The 23,300-nt window shown below is 46.4% G+C and overlaps 1 protein-coding gene across 2 annotated transcripts; it reads right to left on the bottom strand.

The window, feature by feature from the left end:
• Positions 1-17,013: 17,013 nt before the first annotated feature.
• LOC123594644 lies at positions 17,014-22,649 on the bottom strand. 2 transcript variants are annotated; one of them, XM_045471499.1, is made up of 2 exons: positions 21,916-22,649; positions 17,014-17,972 (listed from the first exon to the last, which is right to left on the bottom strand). In XM_045471499.1, exons 1-2 carry the CDS (start codon positions 22,532-22,534, stop codon positions 17,629-17,631), a joined length of 963 nt encoding a protein of 320 aa, XP_045327455.1. In that variant the 5' UTR covers positions 22,535-22,649; the 3' UTR covers positions 17,014-17,628. The 2 variants fall into 2 exon arrangements, with proteins under 2 accessions (XP_045327455.1, XP_045327454.1); XM_045471498.1 differs by having other exon boundaries at positions 21,826-22,619.
• Positions 22,650-23,300: the final 651 nt, after the last annotated feature.

The raw sequence follows: 23,300 nt of genomic DNA, 5'->3' as shown, positions 1-23,300 counted from the left end.
ATTTGCAGATCCGAGGTAACCTACTTGGGGTATCTGTTAAGAGAAGGCCAACGATGGCTCACTGATGCACGGAAGGAAACCATCCTCCGCATCCCCCAACCCACAACGCGAAGGCAGGTAAGAGAATTCCTGGGATCGGCCGGGTTCTGCCGCTTGTGGATACCTCGGTTCGCCGAGATGGCTGAGCCTCTTTACCTGGTCACCCGAGAACAGGCGCCCTTTGAGTGGACAGAGGAAACTGAGCAGGCTTTCCAGCAAATTAAACTCGCCCTGTTGTCGGCACCAGCCTTAGGGCTCCCCGATGTCTCCAAACCCTTTCATCTCTTCGTAGATGAAAATAAAGGGGTAGCCAAAGCAGTGCTGACGCAACTCCTTGGCCAATGGCCCAGACCTGTTGCCTATCTTTCAAAAAGACTGGACCCAGTAGCGGCTGGCTGGCCCCCTTGCCTCCGTATGATCGCTGCTACAGCTCTAATGGTAAAGGATGCTGATAAGTTAACTATGGGACAAGAGTTACATGTTACAACCCCTCATGCCATCGAGGGAGTCCTCAAACAACCTCCTGACCGATGGATTAGTAACGCCCGACTGGTTCACTACCAGGGACTATTATTAAATCCCCTCAGAATCATTTATGCTCCCCCCCGAACACTAAACCCTGCCTCCCTGTTACCAGACCCGGACTTGGATACCCCCCTCCATGACTGCGCTGAGATATTGGCACAGGTTCATGGAGTTCGGGAAGATTTACAGGATCACCCGCTACCAGACGCCGAAGTTACCTGGTTCACTGACGGCAGCAGCTTTGTACATCAGGGTCAAAGGTACGCGGGGGCAGCAGTCACAACTGAAACTGAGACTGTTTGGGCAGAGCCTTTGCCAGCTGGCACCTCTGCCCAACGGGCTGAACTTGTGGCCTTAACCAAGGCACTGACTTTGGGAAAAGACAAGAGACTAAACGTGTATACCGATAGCAGATATGCTTTTGCTATGGCCCACATACTTGGAGCTATATACAGAGAGAGGGGACTGTTAACTGCAGAGGGGAAAACCATCAAAAACAAAGAAGAAATATTAGCTCTTTTAAAGGCACTCTGGCTGCCTAAACGACTAGCCATCATACATTGCCCAGGCCACCAAAAACCGGTCACACCGGTGGCCAGAGGAAATAATTTGGCTGACCAGGTGGCCCGAGAGGTGGCCTTACAGGTGGACTGTGCTTTAATGACCACCCTACCAGACCCCGGTTCAGCTAGTTTACCAGAAAGTCCCACCTACACTAAAGAAGACCTAAACTGGATCCAAAAATTGCCTATGACTCAGTGCCTTAACGGATGGTGGAGAGCAGCAGACTGTAGCATAATCCTCCCAGAAGAAATGGGAAATAAAGTCTTATCCAAGATGCACCGAGCCACTCATATGGGCACAAGAAAAATGCAAGACTTAATAAGACATGCTAGGATCACCGTTAAAGACTCTAGGACAAAAATTGAACAGATAGTTACTAGCTGTAAAGCTTGCCAACTAACTAACGCCACCAACCACGGGAAAAACCCTGGCTCCAGAACTCGCGGAACCAGGCCAGGAGCCTATTGGGAAGTAGGCTTCACCGAGGTAAAGCCTGGAAAATATGGATACAAATATTTGTTAGTGTTTATAGATACCTTTTCAGGATGGACAGAGGCCTTCCCCACCAAGCATGAGACTGCACAGGTAGTAGCAAAGAAAATGTTGGAAGACATCATGCCCAGGTACGGATTCCCTACCCTAATAGGATCAGACAACGGACCAGCATTCATTTCAAAGGTAATACAAGGGATAGCGCAGTTTATTGGGGCCGATTGGAAACTACATTGTGCATATAGACCCCAAAGCTCAGGACAGGTAGAAAGAATGAATAGAACCCTAAAAGAGACCCTAACCAAATTGACCATGGAGACTGGCGCTAACTGGGTAGTCTTACTCCCCTACGCTCTGTTCAGGGTGCGGAACTCCCCTTACAAACTTGGATTAACCCCCTCTGAAATCATGTATGGAGTGCCCCCCCCCCATAATTCCCAACCTACAGTCTAATGTGTTAACTGAATTTGATGATCATAAACTTCTTATTTCCCTGAGGGAACTCCAGCACACCCGCCAGAAAGTTTGACCCAGATTGAGAGCCATTTATGAGAACGGGCCCCCTCCTGAGCCGCATCACTACCGACCCGGAGATTGGGTATACGTGCGGAGACACAAGCAAGAGACCCTCCAACCACGGTGGAAGGGACCTTACATTGTGATCCTAACCACACTCACTGCTCTCAAAGTCGACGGGATTGCTACCTGGATCCATTACACCCACGCCCGACCAGCTGATCCCTTTGCGGTTCGAGAAGACTTCGTGCCGGAAGCCAACACCGCCTGGACGGTTGACCAGAGTAAGACCCATCCTTTAAAATTGACTCTGCGTCGAAAACCTGACCCCGAAAACCGGCTAAGACCAAAGGCCTGGGTGTCCCATACCAAGACTGTTGCAGCAGCTCCGGACCCACAATGATCGGAGGAACACTCATTAGCGTGCGCCTGCTCACCTCCTACGGACTGATAAGTATTGCGAGCAATCCCCATATACCCTATACTTTAACTTGGGAGGTTTCTAATTTAGAAACCCAGGAAGTCTATAATACTACCACAGCAGACGATACTCCCCTAAATGCCTGGTGTCCTGATCTATATTTTAACCTAGAGGACGTAGCCGTAATCATGGGGGTACTTCCCCCCAACGGAAGCCGCCAGCGTCCTAATCCGTCATGGACCGGAACCCCAGAAAATGAAAAAAAGCGCATAAGATCTGGTGGGTTTTATGCATGTCCCGGGTTCAGAACAGGAGCAATGAAAAAAAACCTGTGGAGGAATCGAATCCCTCTACTGTAAGGCTTGGAGTTGTGTCACTACCAATGATGGAAGCTGGAAGTGGGAGGTAAAATCCCATTATATTGACATGAAATTTGCCAGCCCCTGTCCCAAGCAAACCCGTGCCTGTAACCTTATTCGTATCAAATTCCTAGAGGACGGAAAAAAGGAGACAAGATGGATTACGGGACTAAATTGGGGAATTTACCTGTAGCGGGGACCGCCTTACTTTGCAACTGTTATTCAGATAAGATTAAAAATAAAACCCAAAGCTTCACCAACAATAATAGGGCCAAACCAGTCAGTATGGCCCACAAGTAAGCCTAATACTACCCCAGTGACTCAGGTGGTCACTGTAACCGGGACTACTCCAAGAAAACCCCCAAAAATTCAAATCCCATTCAAAGATGACCCCTTATGGGTAATGATGAATACCACTTATAAGGCCTTAAACCATACTAAACCCAATGAAACAGAAGCTTGTTGGCTGTGCTATTCCACAAAACCTCCATTTTACGAGTCAGTAGCAATAGTAGGAAATTATAGCACTGCAAACAACTCAGACGCTTGCAGTTGGGGACAGAGAAGACCCGGCCTCACACTACCAGTGCTTACAGGAAATGGGACATGTATAGGAACAGTGCCAACAAAATATAGCCACTTATGCATAAGTAACAGAAATATATTCAATACTTCAGAAAACTGGATTATTCCACCAAATAACTCATGGTGGCTTTGTTCTCATGCGGGATTAACCCCTTGCCTCTATAAGGATATGTTCAATCAGTCAGAATTCTGTGTAATGGTAATTGTGTTCCCAAAAATCATATACCACACAACTGAGTATGTAGACCAGATGTGGATAGCACCCAAAAGAGTAACTAAGAGAGCACTCATTACTGCAGGGGCTCTAACTCTAGCCACCATATTCGGACTCGGGGCCATCGGAACAGGGACAGGGATCTCGGCCTTAACTATACAAAACAAGGGATTTAGTATACTTAGAGAAGCGGTTGACAAAGATATGGAAAGAATAGAAACTGCCATCACTTCGCTTGAAAAGTCCCTAACCTCCCTCTCGGAAGTAGTTTTACAAAACAGGAGAGGATTAGACCTGCTGTTCCTACAGCAAGGTGGTCTCTGTGCAGCACTAGGAGAAGAATGTTGTTTCTATGCTGACCACACAGGAATAGTAAGAGATTCTATGGCCAAGGTCCGAGAAGGGCTAAATAAACGAAAAAAGGAAAGAGAACAGGAGGCTGGATGGTTTGAATCCTGGTTCAGTGCGTCCCCATGGTTAACTACCGTGCTCTCCGCTTTACTCGGGCCTCTAGCCATCCTACTTCTCGCTCTCACATTAGGCCCCTGCATCATAAACAAAATCATTAATTTTGTCCAAGACAGGTTCAATGCTATACAATTAATGGTCTTACGAACTCAGTACCAACCGCTCGAGACATTACAAATAGAAAACTGAAGATCCAAGATTGGCTCTTTAGGCACAAGAAAAAGGAGGGAATGAAAGGAACAATCCAAATGACAGCCCTACCTTAGTTTAAAGCTAGGTTCTCTTTTCTGCTTATTATGGATCTTTGATAAGAAATACAATTGCTGAGAAGTCTGTTTTGCTTGCTGTTTGCTACGAGCATTGTGAGACCTTTCCTGAATGTAACCCGCTGTGTAGTAGAATGGGTTGTAAACCTTCCTAAACATAGTCTGATATGTAATGGAATGAGTGATTGGACATAAACTAACCGGCATTTCTCGCTTCTGTAAACCTGCTTGCTTAGCACATTCCTCACCTACCCCCTTCCCCCTTTTTTCCTCCCGCCACAAGTAACGGACAAAGCCTTCCCGCCAAAGGACAGACAAAGGATGCCCAATCAGAGAACAACAAATGTCCTTACTTTAAAATCAACTAATCAGGCCCCTCGTAATTTGAAACCTCACCTGTGCTATTTGTCTCTGTCTATAAAAACGCTGTACCAACCCTGATCGAGGCCTCTTAGCGTCACCAGCAACGAGTGCGCAGAGGTCCAGGTTCGAACCTGCAATAAACGACCCTTGCCGCTTGGCTTTGACTTACGACTCTGGTGGTCTTTTGTGGGGGGTTTTGGAACTTCAGGCATTACAGGAACAAGTAGGGAAAACACTTAAAGCTCGGCATTCTGAGGGGGCTAACATTCCCCCTGAGGTAATCCTCATTTGGTCCATTGTCCATACTGCCCTTCTCCCATTGAGTTCAGAGGATGTATATAAAGATGCAAAATTACCCAAAATAGAGAAAAAAAAAACCTGAGCTTTTTTATAGTCAGCCTGTGCCTTTTGTGCCTTAAGAGCCAAAAGATACTCCCCCTCCCTCAAAAGGGTGGGAGGATAGGGAGCCTCTTAAAACCTCACAGACCGGTTCTGATAAAGTCTTCACTCACCCCAGTGCAAAAGTACATTAAGGAAGCCCATAAGGCCGGTCAATTTCAGCTGTTTCCAGTTGTCAGGCAAAATGGGCAATACGTCCATGAAGGCCTTTCCAATAGTAAAAGAATTGCAAAAGTCAGTTCAGCTGTATGTTCATCACAGCTCTTTTACAACCAGCATTAAATATATATATATATATATATATATATATATATATATGTATATATATATATATGTATGTGTGTGTGTGTGTGTGTGTGTGTGTGTGTATATATATATATATTTGGTACTTATTCCATGTGTGCCTGGGACTGGGGCTCTCTTATGAACATCATTTTGACCCCAGCCCAATATGCTGTCTGTGCCCAAGAGTTTCATGATGCTTGTGTGGCTCGTGCTGTGCAGCACTTTGACACTGCTGTTCTGGTGTCTTTTGAACAACTGTCCGGTATGGAGCAGTATTCCCAACCAAGGCAGCAAGCCCAGCTTCCAATCATTGTCAGTAAAACAATGCACTGAAATAGTGTGGTGTATTTTACACAGACCATCCCTAATATAGGGGACTCTAACTCTCTCTCTCTCACAGTTTCTCCCTATACACTCCGGCTACTCTAACTATATGTAGGGGCCTCTCCCTCATTCGTTTCCTGGATTAATAACTATGATGACTGGAGCCAATTGTCTCTGGCTAGTCTACTTCAGGATGGAGATTTTAAGGAACATTCCCAAGCAGCTGCAGAAACTCCTTTTGTTTCGGGGAACTTCCCTGTCTTCTCTGGCCCGACATGGACTGCCTATTTCCACTAGTGGAAAACAAAACAAAACAAAATAATCCAAAAAAACAAAAACAAAAACAAAATCAATATCTGTTCATCTATCTGAGCTGACAGGCTTTAGGACCACATGAACTCTTTTCTCTGCTCTCTGTGCCTTTGTCTGCCTTCAGGCCTCTTGGAGGCACCTCAGCTTTTCTGCCTTCCCTTCCTCCTCCTCCTGTTTCTGCACCATCTGGGGTGTGTCCTGCCTATCTGGCTCTTCAATGCCTCAGGTAGTATCAGCTCCTCCTCCTCACATTGTCAAAAAGCAAAAAAAAAATAACTGCTTAGACCTCAGATCTCCTCACTGGTTCCATGGGAAAAAAAATGACAATGGTAAACTTTGAAGGGACACACATAAAATATTATTAAGATAGGCACGTCTTTTAAATTATAAAACTTTATTCTACTAAGGTTTACTAAAGGTCAAATAAGCTCATGTTATCTCTGATCCGATTTGTTAGCAAAAAGATGAATTAAAGTAATGGTTAACTTTGTCTCATAGTTTTCACAGGTAATTGTTAAAATAGCTTTCAGGGTCTTTGGTAACCTAAAACTTGAACAATTTTCTTAAATGATAAATTGAATTAAGTTCATCGGACATTTGAGCCTCTTGCAAGTCAAATGGAATGCTGAAGCATTGCTTATTAAACATAGGTTTATGCTTCTGACTTCTTATGGAAAAAAACCTAAAAATATTTAAATCCATTAAAAAACATGCTTTATGCTTAATGGATTCATAAGTCTACCACCTAAAAAATATTCTGATATAACAGACAGGTTACAATTGGCTACTAGTTAGTTTTCACTGGAGACTAAGGTTTCTAAGAGTTAAAATTCTGCTAATTGTAATTAAGGCTAATGGAAATAAGTAACTTTATATAGAAAAAAGTAAGAGATATGTAAAAAAGATACAAAATTAAAAAAAAAATTTTTTTTTGGGTGGCCTTCTTCAAAATAAGATAAACCCTCTCACCCTATGGTTCTATGCAAAACCCCCGAAGGGGGGCCCAAACGGACTGGGCCCACTAAACTTCTCACCTGGGGTTGAGGATATGCTTGTGTTCTTTCAGATTCTGAACCTCTGTGTATTCCCTCTCAGTTGGTGAAGCCTTGCCATGGCATGGTGGAGACCCCCAGGATATCTTCCAATGAACCAGGACTTCCAGAGAATGACTCTGAGTGAGCAACCACTGCCCCCCTTTTTCAAGATGAAAGAAGCCTCTTCGTGGACTCTTCATCCTAAAGCCACTCCACAAATGCAAGTCCTTGCCCCTGACCTAACATCGGGAAGCCTTAAATGCCTGTCTAGCCAGGCCATCATCCTCTTACAACACAATATGGCATATACCCCTAATTCACATCTGATGGCCATGATTTCTGTCATTCACAAAAATTCGATATGTGTAACCCTGATTCTTCTCCTTGCCTTCAATTGTCCAGGCCAAGCTCAATATTCATATTGGGCTCATCTCCTTATCCCACCTCTATTTGCTGGCTTAACACTCCTAGCCTGGGGTATTCCTGTTAGCAATAATGACAGAGTTCATGGAAGGAGCCAATCTCAACCCGGCCTTCCAAACTGAGCAAGAGCATTGGCTTTATATGCCAAGACTTCAATGGTGGCTTCCTCCAGCACCTCCTATGTGTGCTACTAAACTTAGCAACTTATCTGCTTGTTTCCAACAAAAAATCAACTGGCTTTTGCATGTACAGCCCAAAACCTCTACAAGGCCAGACAATGTTACCTTTTTCTCAGCCACGAGCTTTGATATACCTAAAAAACAAACAAAAAAACAAACATATCTCACACTCCCAATGTTATAACTTGCTCTAATCTCAAATATTCAGACCACCCCTGGAATAATATTCCTTGGACAACCTGTTATGGAGAGACTGAGCATAATCTTCACTGGGGTAATTGCACTATTATTGACAGGGGTCCTAGAGGACATCTTGAAACAAAATATTCAAATAAGACCATACCCTTTGAGCAGTCTAGTAGGAAGAATAGTTTTTGGAAAGATGGAGGCTTGTCTGGCCCTCTAATTTCTTCGCATAAAGGGAAATTAAAAGGACCTTGACTTGTTAATCTTTGGAAGCTAGGCCTTCCTTTCTTCACTCTTACTATTAGCCACAGTGAAATGTATGCAAATCAACATATTAACATAACTCGGGCCTCCCTGCACAACAATCAATTTGCATAGACCACCATTTGTGTCCCTTCTCCCTATGTTCTCTTTGCTACCTCCACTTTACAGATCCAACAACTAGAAAATAATTATAATATCTCTACCTCCCAGGGCTGGTTTTTGTCCTGCATAAGTAATGATAGCATCACCCAATTAAATATCTCCTCTTTATTAGTACTTAGTGCGTCTCAGCCTGCTTTCCTGTTAATAGCCCTGAGCCCTATATGCATCCTTCAGGACTAGGCACGCTTTCCAAGCTTGTCCACCTCAGTGACGCCTCTCATACCCTCCAGTGACTCCCCAGCCTGTCCTCACAACACACTTGTTGTTTTCACTATTACAGTTCGTGCCCCCCCCTCACTTTTATTTTCACATGTCTTGTCTTTCATATCTTTGTTCATCTCCCCACCAAACTGTGAAGACCCGGCAGGCAGGGGCCACTTTGTCATTGTAAGCCTTGCACTTATGTCCACCAGATCCCCAAGCACAAGGTGAGTGCTTGGAGCAGTTACTGAATGAATAAATAGAAGGACCGTGGGGCCCTCCGTCCAGATTTTGACCGGCTTACTCTGTGGAGATAACTGCTAGTAATGGGAGATTCCTGTTGTATCTGAGGCAGGGGAAATCAAGAACGACCTCTGCATGACCTTTCTCTTGTTCCATTCCCCCAGCAAACCTCAGTGGGTACCACTGACACAGGAGGCTGCCTGTTCCCTGGTGTCCAGCACTAGCACTGGAGCCACAGGCATGAAAACCCCCAAACAAAATTAGCACCTTTATGTGGCTGACATGAACGCAGTGGCCCTTTAAGTTCCCTGGGAAAAACTCAGGACCTACAGGCTCCAGGGTTGTGCCAGGGATCTCAGGCTTCTGCCATTCCCCTTTGTCCATCTCCAGTGTATACTCTCGACTCATGAGGCCTCCTCCCATCAGCCCAGGCAATAACCGCCTTATTTCCAAATGAAGAGCCTGGGGGCCCAACATGGACTGGTATTGTACTTGGACTCTAGACTCAGTGTTCAGTGCTCTGACATGTCCTTCCCTGTCCCAAATCCTCACCACCCCAAGTCCCCAAGCCTCTCTGAGGCTCTAAAAGGCTTCCAGAATGTATCAAGCACTTCTCTAGTATCTCAGAACACAGTGAGTCATTGATGGAGAACCAAGGCCAGTTGACACTTTATGATTATATGGAACTCTGGAGAAACCCACTGGTAACACAACACTATATGGGAAAACACTGAAGCCTTTTCTCCTGTATCTATTGTATAAACTAGGAGGAGTTAGCTCATCATAATTTCAGGTGCCCACAGAGTTGGGGTAAAGGACCCCAGTCCTTTCCTCTGGAGGCGGGGCCAAGGATGGCCCTGGGTCCAGAAGAAACCTACAAACTTCAAGAATTCCATGCCCATCTTTGGGCCTTTGTGCATGCAGCTATGAAAATGGATGCTGTTGCCCCATGGCAGAGCTCTCTCCAACCTCTTTCTTCTTTCCCTGTTGTCACTTCCCCAGTGTCCACTCTTTCTTGAACATACCTTCAGAGTGTATGTGCCAGTGTACATGTGAGGAATTGGATAGCAAAATGACCGCAAATGGACAACAAGTGCTAGCATGATTTGTCCCAGAATATTAGAGTCTCTCCTTTCTAAAGCAAACATGATTGGAGGGGTTTGAGCCATTGCCTAAAACGGCAGAGCCCAGCCTTCTCCTCTGGACTCTTCCCACCTCCTGTGATCTGGGCCAGTCCTAGTCTCTTGATCAGATCAGTCACCCCATTGTACAGTGAGAGCTTAGGTACATAACCACAAAAGCCAGTTCTCCAGAGGATGTGACATCACGTTCCATTAATACTGGATAAGATGTCAGGTGGGGAGTGCTCAGCCATGCCTGTATACTAAGTATTCCAGTTTACTTTATACAGGCATAAAAACCTGCATAAAACAGGCAAATGTGTGGAGCCAGTGAAGAAAAATCAGGTCTGTGTCCACCACCAGGTACGCAGGACATCACTAACCCAGCAGTGCATGAGTGTGCTCCCTTGCCTTATGAGGCATGGTAATGCAGCAAATACTGCTCAGGAAGTAGGTCTTCAGCAACCACCCCACCCCAGTACCACCTACTGTTCCCAGTAGAAAGGGCATGGATATCAACCAGGCAGAAACACTAGGTCTCTGAATCATGTAGACTAGTTCCACTCCTGCCTCTGCTGCTAGTCATACAGAGATCTGTCCTTCAGAAGGACATAGATCCTTTCCAAAGCCACACAGTGTTCCAAGGGTAAAGTTCTTGCTTTGGTTAAGGTGATATTTGGGTCCCTGTGGTAGATGTCTAAGTAAGAAACAGGATACAGATGTGTTTCTTTTTCATAGACATGAAACCTGGACGTGGCTAGTCTATACCTGATTATGGATTGTCCACCATGGCAGATCACATACCATTTGATCTCCCTGCTCTAACATCTTAGTATATGATTTCCTTTCTAAAAATTTTAAAAAAGTAGAATCTATACTTCATGCATTATGCTATGGATAGAACACCAAGTTCTTTACATAAAAATTAATTGGCCCTGAAAAAATTTCATTAATTATAAAATAAATTCAGAGGAACTAGAACCTGTACATTGAGCTATAGTGTTTTAAATTGATCAAGTAATTGAAATGTTTTATTACTTTTCCCTGAAAGACACTTTATCCACAAACATCCTATGTTGGTATATTTCTGACTTTGATGTTTATGAAGCACGGCACCAAAACAAAATTGTTCATGTGTGTGAGCAGAGTTCTCCAAGATAAAATGTCTGAGTCAGGATAGCAGCGTCAAAATGGAGGTGTAAAATTAGCAAGACCAAATCATCTGCTCATTTTTTCCTATTTTTTCCCAAATTTTTATTTAAATTCTCATTAGCTAACATACAGTGCAATATTGGTTTCAGGATTAGAATTCAGTGATTCTTCACTTACAGACAACACCCCTGGCTCATCATAACAAGTGCCCACCTCAATATTCATCACCCATCTATCCCCCACCCACCCAGAAAGATAAATCAATGAATCTATCCCATTGACAATTGCACCAAAGATACTTTGTAAGATACTTAGAAATCAGCCCAACCAAAGAGGGACAAGATGTGTACTCTGAAAACTTATGAAGGAAATGGGAGAGGACACAAAGAAATGGGAAAACATCCCATGCCCATGGTTTGGAAGTACAAACATTGTTAAAATGTCTGTACTACTCAAAGCAATCTACACATTTAACGCAAACCCTATCAAAATACCACTGACATCTTTCACAGAACAAATGATCCTAAAATTTGTATGGAATTACAAAAGAACCCAAGTAGCGAAAGCAATCCTGAAAAAGTAAAGCAAAGCCGGAGGCATCATTTTGAACATATTCCAAAGAGCACTTAAAAGAAACAAAAAAAAAAAAAAGAAAGAAAGAAAACGAAAGAAAAAAAAGAACCCTAATGGTTCATTGTGACCCTACTGACTTATTCCAAGAATGCTTGCTTTTATTTTGTCTTTATGCTTATAGTTCAGCACGAATAGAATAAAATCAAATGTTTCCACTCAGATATTTAGGATAAGTGAAGAAAAACATGAAAGCAGAATGTGTTGTCATGAAGTTTCAATGTTTCTTTATGACATTTCCTAATCAGAAGTGTTTCAAAATATTCAAACTCCTCACTTATAGGCGATACTTAATAGAATTTGACAAAATGCAGGAACCACAAATGGCAGGCTGTCTTTCAAGCGAATTTAGATATTTCTGTATTTGTGTCAGATATCAGATACCTGTTCAGAGATCACACAGACTTACTCAAACCTCAACCTCTGAAAGGCTTCCCACTTTAGTCATATATGTTATTATAATGTCTATATAGCCAAAGAAATAAAAACAAAGAGTGATGTGCCCCTATGTGTTGAATACAATCCAAAGACAGGTATCACGCTGCAAAGCAATCAGGTTAGATGTTAAATAGAGTATAGAATGTAAAACCCCGATGCACTTCAATACAGGTGGTGCTGGAAAGAGCCCCACTCACTTTGGTGGCAAAAAGAGGCTGAGATCAGGGGTTGGAGTCAGGACTGACTGGTCTGTCCTCAGACAGTGACAAGAAACTCTAGGCGAGCTCCCACTCTGGTGGTGTGCTACGACACAGCAATTCGTTTTTGATGTTGGGGAAGAAAGGTTGTCCTTCTGTTACTGAGAACTCAGTGCTTGGCAGGATTGTGTTGGCCCAGATGGTTACTTCCTGCTCTCTACCAACCTCCTGGAATACCTGCGCTTCCTACATTCTGAGATACTAACGGTTTATCCACACAAAGTCCATGCCTTGAAGAAGTGAGGATAGAAAAAATAAACTGCATAACTAAAAGTCAGAGCCCATTTCCACGGACTTGGGTTTCAGCCAGGAGCCAGACAAGAGCCCCTAAATCAGCACTGCTCTATCGCTGAAGGAAATGAGTGGAAAATAGTGATAGCCCTTTTGCACACAGGGCTCCTAAGTGTAGCTAATGGATGTTCCCCTTAGACCTGGCCCACTGATGTTGGTGATGGCACCAACCTTGCCCAGGGAAAAGTGCTGGTGACTTCATTTGAAGCTTTATACCATTTTCATCGGAGATGAAGACATTTGGCCCTCCGTGCATCCCTTCAGATTCCCTTGCTCTTTCATTAATGAGGATTTTATTAGGGGACATTCACAGACATCATCTGGGAGAATTTTCTGATGTAAATCATGGAGTTGTGACTAGTTCCCAGTAATCTTGGATAGCCTGGGCAATATGAGTTCATGGAGCTCCTCTACAAGACCTACCTTGGCAAAAGATGTCATAGGGCATTGGAAACTGTTCAGTGCAAGAGGGTTGCATGTGTACAGGGTCAGATGATGTTGGGAAGGATCCTATCTCATTTCTGGAGCAAGGGCCTAGGGTCAAATTCAGGAGTTACAGGGCCGTCCCTCAGACAGCGCCCAGTCCTTCCCGGGGAGCCGGCACTCACACCGTGTGCATCACGTAACAATTATTTTCTGATATGGAAAAGGAAAGGTAGACCTCCTGCCAGTAAGAACTCTGTTTGGCTGGTTTCTGTTGGCATGGGACCATTGCCCTTCTCTCTATCCACCGTTTTCAGGAAAGCCTGAGCTCCCTACCTCCTGAGACACTCAGCGTTCCTGCATGTAAAGTCCATTCACCGAGCAGGTTAGGGCACAAAGATACTCAAAGACTAAAATACCAGAGCCCAGATCTGCCGACTTTCCAGGGGCAAGAGCCTACCTTGTGAGTCACAACTGCCTCTGTCCACAGATGGGAAGGGCTTGAAATCTGGCGATAGCTCGACACATTCCTGACCTTATTGATGTTGGGGTGCTTGATGTTGCCCACAGGACTCCCTGGTATATCTAGTGGATGTTCCATTTCTCTTCAGGCCACAGGTCTTTTTTACTCCTTGGACAACAAACTTGCCCAGGGAATTGTGCTAGTAACGTTATCTACAGTTTCATTCTGTTCTCATCGGAGATGAAGCACTTTAGCCCTCAGTGTATCCTCTTCAATTCCCTTACACTTATGCTAACCGTGTGTTCACTGGAAGACATTCCATGCCGGAGTCTGGCAGCCTTTTTCCCCAATTTTATTTGTGGAGTCTTGCCAAATTCCCATCAATTTGGAATAGCTTGAGGAACAAGTGCCCTTGGGGTGTCTGCCAGATCTAACTTGGAAGAAGAGGTATTGGGGACTTGAATGTGTTAAGCACAAGAGGATTGCTTGTGGGTAGGGGCAGGTGGTATTGGGAGACAGTTCGCCTCACTTCTTTGGCAAAAGCTGGTGGAGTTGTGGCCTTCAGGGCCACAGCCAGTAATAAAAATAAAAGTCATACAGATAGGGTTGATTATTATTTTTTTAATATAATTTATTGTCAAATTGGCTTACATACAAGACCCAGTGCTCATCCCAACAAGTGTCCTCCTCAATGCACATCACCCATTTTCCCTCTCCCCCACCCCCCCCATTCACCCTCAGTTTGTTCTCTGTAGTCTCTTGTGGTTTGCCTCCCTCCCTCTCTGTTTGTAACTATTGTTTCCCCTTCCCTTCCCCCATGGTCTTCTGTTAAGCTTCTCAAGAACCATGTATGAGTGAAAACATATGATATCTGTCCTTCTCTGACATGTCACTCAGCATAATACCTTCCAGTTCCATCCACGTTGCTGCAAATGGTATGATTCCATGCTTTCTCATTGCAGATAGGGCCGATTAACTCCCAGTGAGCATACATGAAGGTTGTTTTCTACCCCCAAAACGACTGATTTCTGATATCAAGGAAAACATGTTGCCCTCCTAGAAACTTGGGGCATCGAAGTCTGATGTTTGTGCAGTGACTATTACTATGCTCTCTGCCCCCGCCATAGACTGCCTGAACATCCTGCTTTCTGAGACTCTAAGGGATCCTGCATGCCCAGTCGTTTCGCCATCAGGTGAAGGTAGAAAGAAACAACTCAAAAAACTAAACAAAATCAGAACCCAGTCCCACAGACGTGGGCATCAGCCTGTACTGAGACTCTGTGCTCCAAGTCTCCACTGCTTTTACTGATATGCCCCGATTCGAGAGACCCCCCGAAAACTGTTGTATCCACGCGACTCCTGAAACAGAATGCTACGGGCACCAGTGACAGTTGCAACAAAGTTTATTACAATGAGAGGCAAGGCCGACCGATCGGGACCAACACTCTTGATAAGAGTGTGGCCCCGAACAGCCGGGGTACAGAGTTTTTAAAGCCGATCACATCGTTTTATCATTATCTGGGAACAGAACAGATAAACAGTTTCCAGATGAGTTAGAAACAGTTGCCAGATGAGTCAGAAACAGTTATCGAATGAGGTGATTATTTTAGACTTTCTGCCACTAAGTTGCAACCAGTGGATCTCCTTGACCTTGTCTCTGATGCTCTTTTTTGAGGTTTTGTTTCCTTCATTGGTAAAGCCTGATTCACAAGAGTATGAAGTATGATTTACAAGAATAAAAGCAAGGTTGTTATCTTTTGACTTTCAGTGTCAGAACAAAGTTGTTATCTTTCAAGCTAAGCGTTAGCCCTACAGTACAATTTAACCCTTACAAAACAAACCACCAGAGTCCAGAATCAAAGCCAAGCAGCAAGGGTCGTTTATTGTAGGTTCGAACCCGGTCCTCCGCGCACTCGTGGCCGGTGACGCTAAGAGGCCCCGAGTAAGGATCTTACAGCTTCTTTTATAGACAGGCACAAACAAGTTAGGGATATTTTTTAGAGGTTACAGAGCTGTTGTTGGTTAACACTTAAATTTGAACGCTCAGCAGAACTTGATTGGTTCCCGCCTTTATTTCAAACCATTCAGCAGAACTTGATTGGTTCCCGCCTTTATGTCAGACTACAACCGGGCACCACGCCCTGGCTGGTTTCGAGAACGGGGGGGGGGGGGGGGGGGGGTCTTTTCTTTGCAGTTGTGAGTACACCTGGTAATTTTTCTCTTAGTCTCTCATTCCCCCCTCTCTTTGGTGCCTTAAGAGCCAATCTTGGATCTTATGTGTCTGACTCAATTGTTTCGGTAATGACGGGTTGGTATTGGGTCCTAAGGACCATCAGTTGGATCGTGTTAACTCGGTCTTTGATAAAGACAACTAGTTTATTAATAATATAAGGCCCGAGGGTGAGGAGGAGAAGGAGGAGTATAAGGGGCCCAGCTAGAGCAGAAAGCAGGGTGGCTAGCCATGGGGACTGATTGAACCAAGACTCAAACCAGCCTTGTTGTTGTTCTCGTTCACGCCTCCGTTTGGCCAGGCCTTCTCTAACTTTAGCCATGGACTCTCGGACTACTCCGGTGTGGTCAGCATAAAAACAACATTCTTCTCTTAAGGCTGCACATAAACCTCCCTGTTGGAGGAAGACTAGATCTAGCCCCCTTCGGTTCTGTAGGACCACTTCAGAAAGGGAGGTCAGAGATTTTTCGAGGTGTGAGATTGAGTCCTCAAGTCTGGCTATATCCTCATCAATGGCTGCCCTTAGGCTATGGAACCCTCGGTGCTGGATGGTTAGTGATGAGATCCCTGTTCCTGCCCCTATGGCACCGAGGCCAAATAAGGTGGCCAAGGTTATGGTCGTAAAGGGTTCCCGTTTTGTTCTTATTGACTCTCTTGCTTCCGTCCCTTCTGTCCACAGATCATATACAACATTTTCTCGGTGGTAAATAACCCTTGGAAATATTAATATCATGATACAATATTCGGGTGACAAATTAAAAACATCCCTGCTAACACATGGGGTGAGCCCTGTCTTAGAACAAATCCACCAACTGTCAGGAGCTGGAATCATCCATTTAGATTCACCCATAGAGTAATTAGTCTGGGCACAGAGCTGGATATGGCTAGAGGGGACCTTTCCTATACAAGTCCCATTGCCAGTGACCGCTTGCAGTGTGAGGCGGGGGCCCTTTCGATTCCACTTGCAAGCTGCTGGCGACTCTTCTTCTGACTGTGAAAAAGGGGCAGCTAGACCTATGGCTTCGTAGAAGGGGGGTTTTATATCATTAACATAGCCAGCAGGCCCTTGTTGCCTCAGGGTCCGATCGGTTTAAGGCCTCATACGCTGCTGTTAGCAATTTCCATAGGGAGTCTATACCTTCTGGGATAGACTCGTCTCTTTTTTTTCTTTTTTCTTTTTTTTCCTAATACCTGATTTGGCCCTACCGGTTGTACAAGAGGGGAGACTTTTAATTTTATTTGAATGGCAGTCCCAAAGAGGGGATATTGATATAAGTAGAGTCCCCAAGTGAGTCCTAAGACCCACCGCCTGTCCTTTTTCCCTTCCTCTGTAAATCTCACATGAATAAGGTTACAGTTTTCATCATACCTGGTGCGGGTACATGGTTGGACATAGGACATTTCGATAAATTGGGGTTTTACTTCCCACTTCCATTCCCCATCATTGGAGGTGACACAACTCCAGGCTGCGCAATAGAGGTTTTCAAACCCTCCACATGTGTGCCTCATTGCCCCCGTCCTAAATCCCGGACATGCATAAAATCCATTTCTACTTATTGATACCCTCTTTTGCAGTTGCCTCCATTTACCTCCTTCCATTTCTTTTAATGGACTAATTTTTTCTAAATTAAAATATAAATCTGGCCACCAGGTATTTAATGGGGCAGTTCCTAGGGTTTTGTTGTAGACTTCATGAGTCTCTAGATTAGTAATTTCCCATGTCAAATTATAGGGGTCGTGGGGGTTTGAATTTACAGACAGAATTTGCAGAACAATCAAGAGAAGGGCAAGTACCATAGTTACGGCTCAGTCCGTCGGCGGCGTAGGGTCAATTTTAAAGGATTGTCCTTAGTCTGATCAACAGTCCAGGTTGTCTTTGAAGGTCCGATGAGGTCTGAGAACGGGTCCACTGGTTTGGCGTGGGCGAAATGGATCCAGGTGGCGATTCCGTCTACTTTGATGGCAGTAGGCATTGTCAGGATGACCTGGAAGAGTCCTTTCCACCTGGGCTCCAGAGTTCCCTGCCGATGACGTTTGACAAGGACCCAATCCCCTGGCCGGAATTGATGTGGAATAGGCGGGGGTCCAGTCTCATAGAGTTCCTTTAATTTGGGCCATACATCTTCATGGACCCTCTGCAAGGCTTGTAGGGAGAACAAGAATTCAAGACTATTATCGTTCTCAGCTTTGACAAGGTTATCTTTTAGGTTAGGGATGATGGGGGGTGGTCTACCATGTATTATTTCATAGGGTGTGAGTCCCAGTTTGTATGGGGAATTACGCACCCTGAACAGAGCGTAGGGGAGAAGGACCACCCAATTAGCGCCAGTCTCCATGGTCAATTTTGTTAGGGTCCCCTTTAAGGTTCTGTTCATTCTCTCTACCTGTCCTGAGCTTTGGGGTCGGTATGCACAATGTAATTTCCAATCAGCCCCAAGTATGGAAGCCAGTCCCTGACTTACCTTACAGACGAATGCAGGTCCATTGTCTGACCCTATCATTACTGGAAAACCATACCTGGGCAGGATTTCTTCTAGGATCTTTTTGGCTACAATCTGCGCCATTTCATTCTTGGTTGGAAAGGCTTCAGTCCATCCTGAAAAGGTATCTACAAAAACTAGCAAATACTTATATCCATATTTTCCTGGTTTTACCTCAGTGAAATCTACTTCCCAATAGGTCCCCGGTCTGCTCCCTCTTTGTCTTACCCCTGTTGTCTGAGGATTGCTACTCGCATTGTTGAGTTGGCACACTGCACATTTAGTGACTACTTGATCGACCTTATCAGAGACATTTCTGATCTTTAGTCCAGTCTGTCTCAGTAAGTCCAACATTCGCCGGGAACCTAAATGGGTGCTGCGATGGATCCGCTCTAGAACTTGCCATCCTAGTTTATCTGGGAGTATAATGCTGCTTTTAGAGTCTCTCCACCAGCCATCTTTGATTCGGGTCATAGGAAGTTTACTCATCCATTGAATGTCGCTTTTTTGAATACTCAGGGCTGGGGGGCAATTCCCGGGGTCCGGGGTCTGGCAGCTGTAGGGTCAGCAATTGCGCTGGGGGCCGAGCTATGTTTTTTGCAGTCTGATCGGCCAAATTGTTGCCCCGGGAAATTGGGTCGGTTGTCTTCTGGTGTCCTGGGCAATGCACAATCGCTAGCTTTTTGGGTTCTCATAAGGCTGCTAGCAGGGCTAGAATCTCTTCTTTATTTGATGTCTTTCCCTTCAGCTGTGAGGAGCCCCCGTTCTCTGTATATCACCCCATGTACATGAGCAGTGGCGAAGGCATATCGGCTATCAGTGTACACGGTTAGCTTGCGGTCTCTTCCTAACTTTAGGGCCTGGGTTAAGGCTATTAGCTCAGCCTTCTGGGCCGAGGTTCCGGGGGGTAGAACTTTTGTCCACACTACCTCAGTCTCTGAAGTCACGGCTGCCCCCGCATACCTTTGTCCTTGGTGAACGAAGCTGCTTCCGTCAGTAAACCAGATGGCGTCTGCGTCCGATAATGGCTGATCCTGCAAGTCCTCCCGGACCCCATAAACTTGAGCCAGTATGTCGGCGCAGTCATGAAGTGGGGTTCCCATGTCTGGGTCTGGCAGCAGTGATGCTGTGTTCAGGGCCATTGGGGGGGGGGTGAAGATGACCCCGAGGGGATTCAACAGCAGTCCCTGGTAATGAGTGAGTCGGGCATTGCTCAGCCATCGGTCAGGCGGCTGCTTGAGGATGCCCTCGATGGCATGCGGGGCGGTGACTTGTAGCTCTTGGCCCATGGTCAGCTTATCAGCGTCCTTTACCATTATAGGGCAGTGGCTGCAATCATCCGGAGACAGGGTGGCCATCCGGTGGCCACTGGATCTAGCTTTTTAGACAGATAGGCTACTGGCCTGCGCCAAGGGCCTAAATGCTGAGTTAGCACCGCCTTAGCTATGCCTCGGTTTTCATCTACATATAGGTGGAAGGGTTTGGAGACATCGGGGAGTCCCAGGGCAGGTGCTGATAGCAGAGCAGTTTTGATTTGTTGGAAGGCCTGTTCGGCTTCTTCCGTCCAACTAAAGGGCTGTTGATCTTTTGTTGCCTGGTATAAAGGTTTTGCTAATTCAGCAAACCCTGGTATCCATAGTCTGCAGAACCCAGCCGACCCTAGGAATTCCCTCACCTGTCGTGGTGTCTGCGGCCTGGGAATATGAAGGACAGTCTCCTTCTGGGCATCCGTTAGCCAGCGTTGCCCTCCTCTCAGTAAGTAACCCAGGTAAGTTACCTCTGACTTGCAGATCTGAGCCTTCTTTGCTGAGGCGCGGTAGCCTAAGGTTCCCAGAGTTTGCAGGAGACCTTCGGTTCCCTGGATGCAGGTTTTGGGTGTCTCGGCAGGTATTAAGAGATCATCAACATACTGTAGGAGAGTTATATTAGGGTGTTGTCTGTACTCACTTAAATCTTCGTGTAGAGCCTCATCGAACAGGGTCGGAGAGTTCTTGAATCCTTGTGGCAGTCTGGTCCAAGTGAGCTGGCCATTTATGCCCCTGTCTGGATCTGTCCACTCGAATGCAAATAGCTCTTGACTTTTAGGCGCTAGTGGTAGGCTGAAAAAAGCATCTTTTAGATCCAGAACAGTATACCATTGTTTTTCTGGGCTGAGGGCGCTCAGGAGAGCATAGGGGTTAGGAACGGTTGGATGTATGTCCATCACCCGCTTATTGACTTCTCTCAGGTCCTTCACTGGCCTGTATTCCCCGCTGTTGGGTTTGTGCACAGGCAGCAGGGGGGTATCCCATGCTGAGTGGCAGGTGCGTAGGACCCCGAAGTCAAGGAGGTGGCGGATGTGCGGTGTGATGCCATTTTTGGCTTCCGTGGGCATGGGGTATTGGCGTACGCGGACGGGGTCCGTCCCGGGCTTGACCTCTATAAATAGGGCTGGGTGATGTTTTGCTAACCCCATACCACCCGTTTCTGCCCACGCGTCTGGGAAGCGTTAAAGCCAGGGCTCGATGTCCTGATCCAGAGGAGTGGGTTCCTGATGGAGCCTATATTCATCTTCTAGTTTCACAGTGAGTACAGATATGGGTTGGTTGTGGAAGTCAGTCACTGTGGGCCCCCCTGGTTGGAAATGAATTTGGGCCCCCATTTTGGTAAGCAAATCCCTCCCCAACAGGGGCCAGGGGCTGTGGGAAATGACCAGGAAGGAGTGGGTTACCTTCCCAGTTCCTAAGTCCACAGTCCTCTGAGTTGTCCAGGGGTACTTCTTTATTCCGGTGGCCCCTTGTACCCAGGATGATTTTTCAGATACTTTTCCATGGGGCTTGACCAGAACTGAGTGCTGTGCCCCGGTATCAACTAGGAACTGGACCGGGGTCCCCTCCGCTTGCAATGTTACCCTAGGTTCGGGGAGGGGATCCGAACCCCGTCCTCCCTATTCTGTATCTTGGGTAAACAGTATGGGGGCTATTTTAGGCTGCCATTGCCCTTGGCTGGGGCGGGGTTGTTTCTTCTTGGGGCATTCTCATATCCAATGGCCTTTTTCTTTACAATAGGCGCATTGACCTTTATCTAAGTGCCGCCTGGGAGGGCGTATTGTTTGAATGCCTTCTGGGGGTGGCTGTTCTTTCTGGACTATAGCGGCCAGGACTTCAGTCATTTTCTCTGTGGCTTTGATCTGTCTCTCTTCTGGGGCGTCCCTGTTGTTGTAGACCGGTTGTGCTATACGGAGCAGATCCTGGATCTGTTTACCTTCTAAATCCTCTAGCCTTTGGAGTTTTTTTTTAATGTCAGGAGCTGCTTGATTTACAAAGGACATAACGACAGCAGCCTGGTTTTCAGGGACTTCTGGATCCATGGGAGTAAACTGCCTAAAGGCTTCCATTAATCTCTCTAAGTAAGCAGCTGGACTCTCTGCCTTTCCCTGTACGACCGAATATACCTTAGCCAAATTGGTGGGCTTGCGAGCTGCAGCCCGGAGACCCGCCATCAGAGTCTGGCGATAAATGAGTAGCCTTCCCCTACCTTCTGCCGTGTTGTAGTCCCATTCGTCCTGTGGAGGTCTGGTTAGGGGGAAAGCCGCATTAATGAGGTCAGGGTTAGATGTCGGCCGACCGTCGTCTCCGGGAACCAGCTTTCTTGCTTCTAATTGGATCCTCTCTCGCTCCTCTGTGGTGAACAGGATGCGGAGGAGCTGCTGACAGTCATCCCAGGTGGGCTGGTGGGTGAACATGACACTGTCTAAAAGAGCTATTAGATCTTTAGGGTTATCAGAGAATCGAGCGTTCTGCGTTTTCCAGTTGTAAAGGTCACTAGTGGAAAAGGGCCAATACTGGAGTCGGGGGTTGCCTGTTTCATCGGGGGGTCCTATTTCCCACAGGGGTAGGGCCACAGTGGAGTCGGGGAGGCGAGGGTTTGGCTCACGCTGGGTGCGCCCGCGGGTTCCGCCGGCTGGCCCCCCGCGGTTGGCTTCATTTTCAATGGGGCTCGGCGCAGCTGCTGCCTCCCGTCCTCCTGGTTCCGGCGCAGCTGCCGCTTCCCGTCCTCCCGGTTCCCCTAGGGGGGCAACTAGCGGGGCGACTGGTGGGGCAGCTGCCGCGGGCAGGGCCTGGGGTGCCAGGGGAGGGGGATGATAGGGTGGAGGGTCTAGGGATAGTAGGTCCTGACTATCGGGCAATATGGGATACAAGGGCGCGGCTGGCGTCCTTAATTTTGGGGGACCTGCAGGCTGCATGGCAAGGACCTTACACGTTCCCGAGGATAGGAAGGGGGCCAACCAAGGGGGTGGATTTTCCACTAAACTCCGCCATACAAGAATGTAGGGAATTTGATCCGGGTGTCCCTCGCGACCCGGTAGAAAAATCTTTGATTTCACCTTAGCAATTATAGGGAGCTAGAAAGTTCCTTCGGTTGGCCATCCAACGCCGAAGGTTGGCCATTCGGAGCGGCAGAGGGTTATTAATTTTCCCCGCCGGATGCCTAAACTCAAATTCTGTCCTCTGGTTTTAACATCCCTGAAGTTAGCAACGAGGAGAGAAAGAGGAGTGCTTTGAGATTGGCCCATCTGTATCCTGGAGGTGGAGGAAAGGATTAAAAGGAGAAACAGTAAAGTTATGAGGATTTCTGTCTGGGCCAGGCCAGGTCGCCTGTGAAAGAGAAGGAGTTTAACACTTAAAAATTATAGAATAGAGAACACGACACTTAGATCGCTAGCGCGTTTCGGGTGTTTGCCACCCGAACAGAAAAATTCCGATGGGCCCAAAAAGGTGCCCCAGACGGGTGCCAGTGGACCCGACCGACTGCCCTATAGCGCGTCCGCCTGGGCCGTGTCAGTCACCGATACAGATCCCGCGCGGGAGAGCCAGAAACAAACAGACAAACAGAAACGGACAGAGCCAGAAACGAACAGACAAACAGAAACGGACAGAGCCGGCTCACTCACCGATCGGTCTCAGGGACGACCCGTTGACTTGGGGTCTGGTGGGTTTGGGGGGATCCCG

The sequence above is a fragment of the Leopardus geoffroyi genome, chromosome X (assembly GCF_018350155.1).
Source record: "Leopardus geoffroyi isolate Oge1 chromosome X, O.geoffroyi_Oge1_pat1.0, whole genome shotgun sequence".
In the NCBI taxonomy this organism is placed as follows: domain Eukaryota; kingdom Metazoa; phylum Chordata; class Mammalia; order Carnivora; family Felidae; genus Leopardus; species Leopardus geoffroyi.
This window is presented reverse-complemented; position numbering and strand designations above follow the sequence as displayed.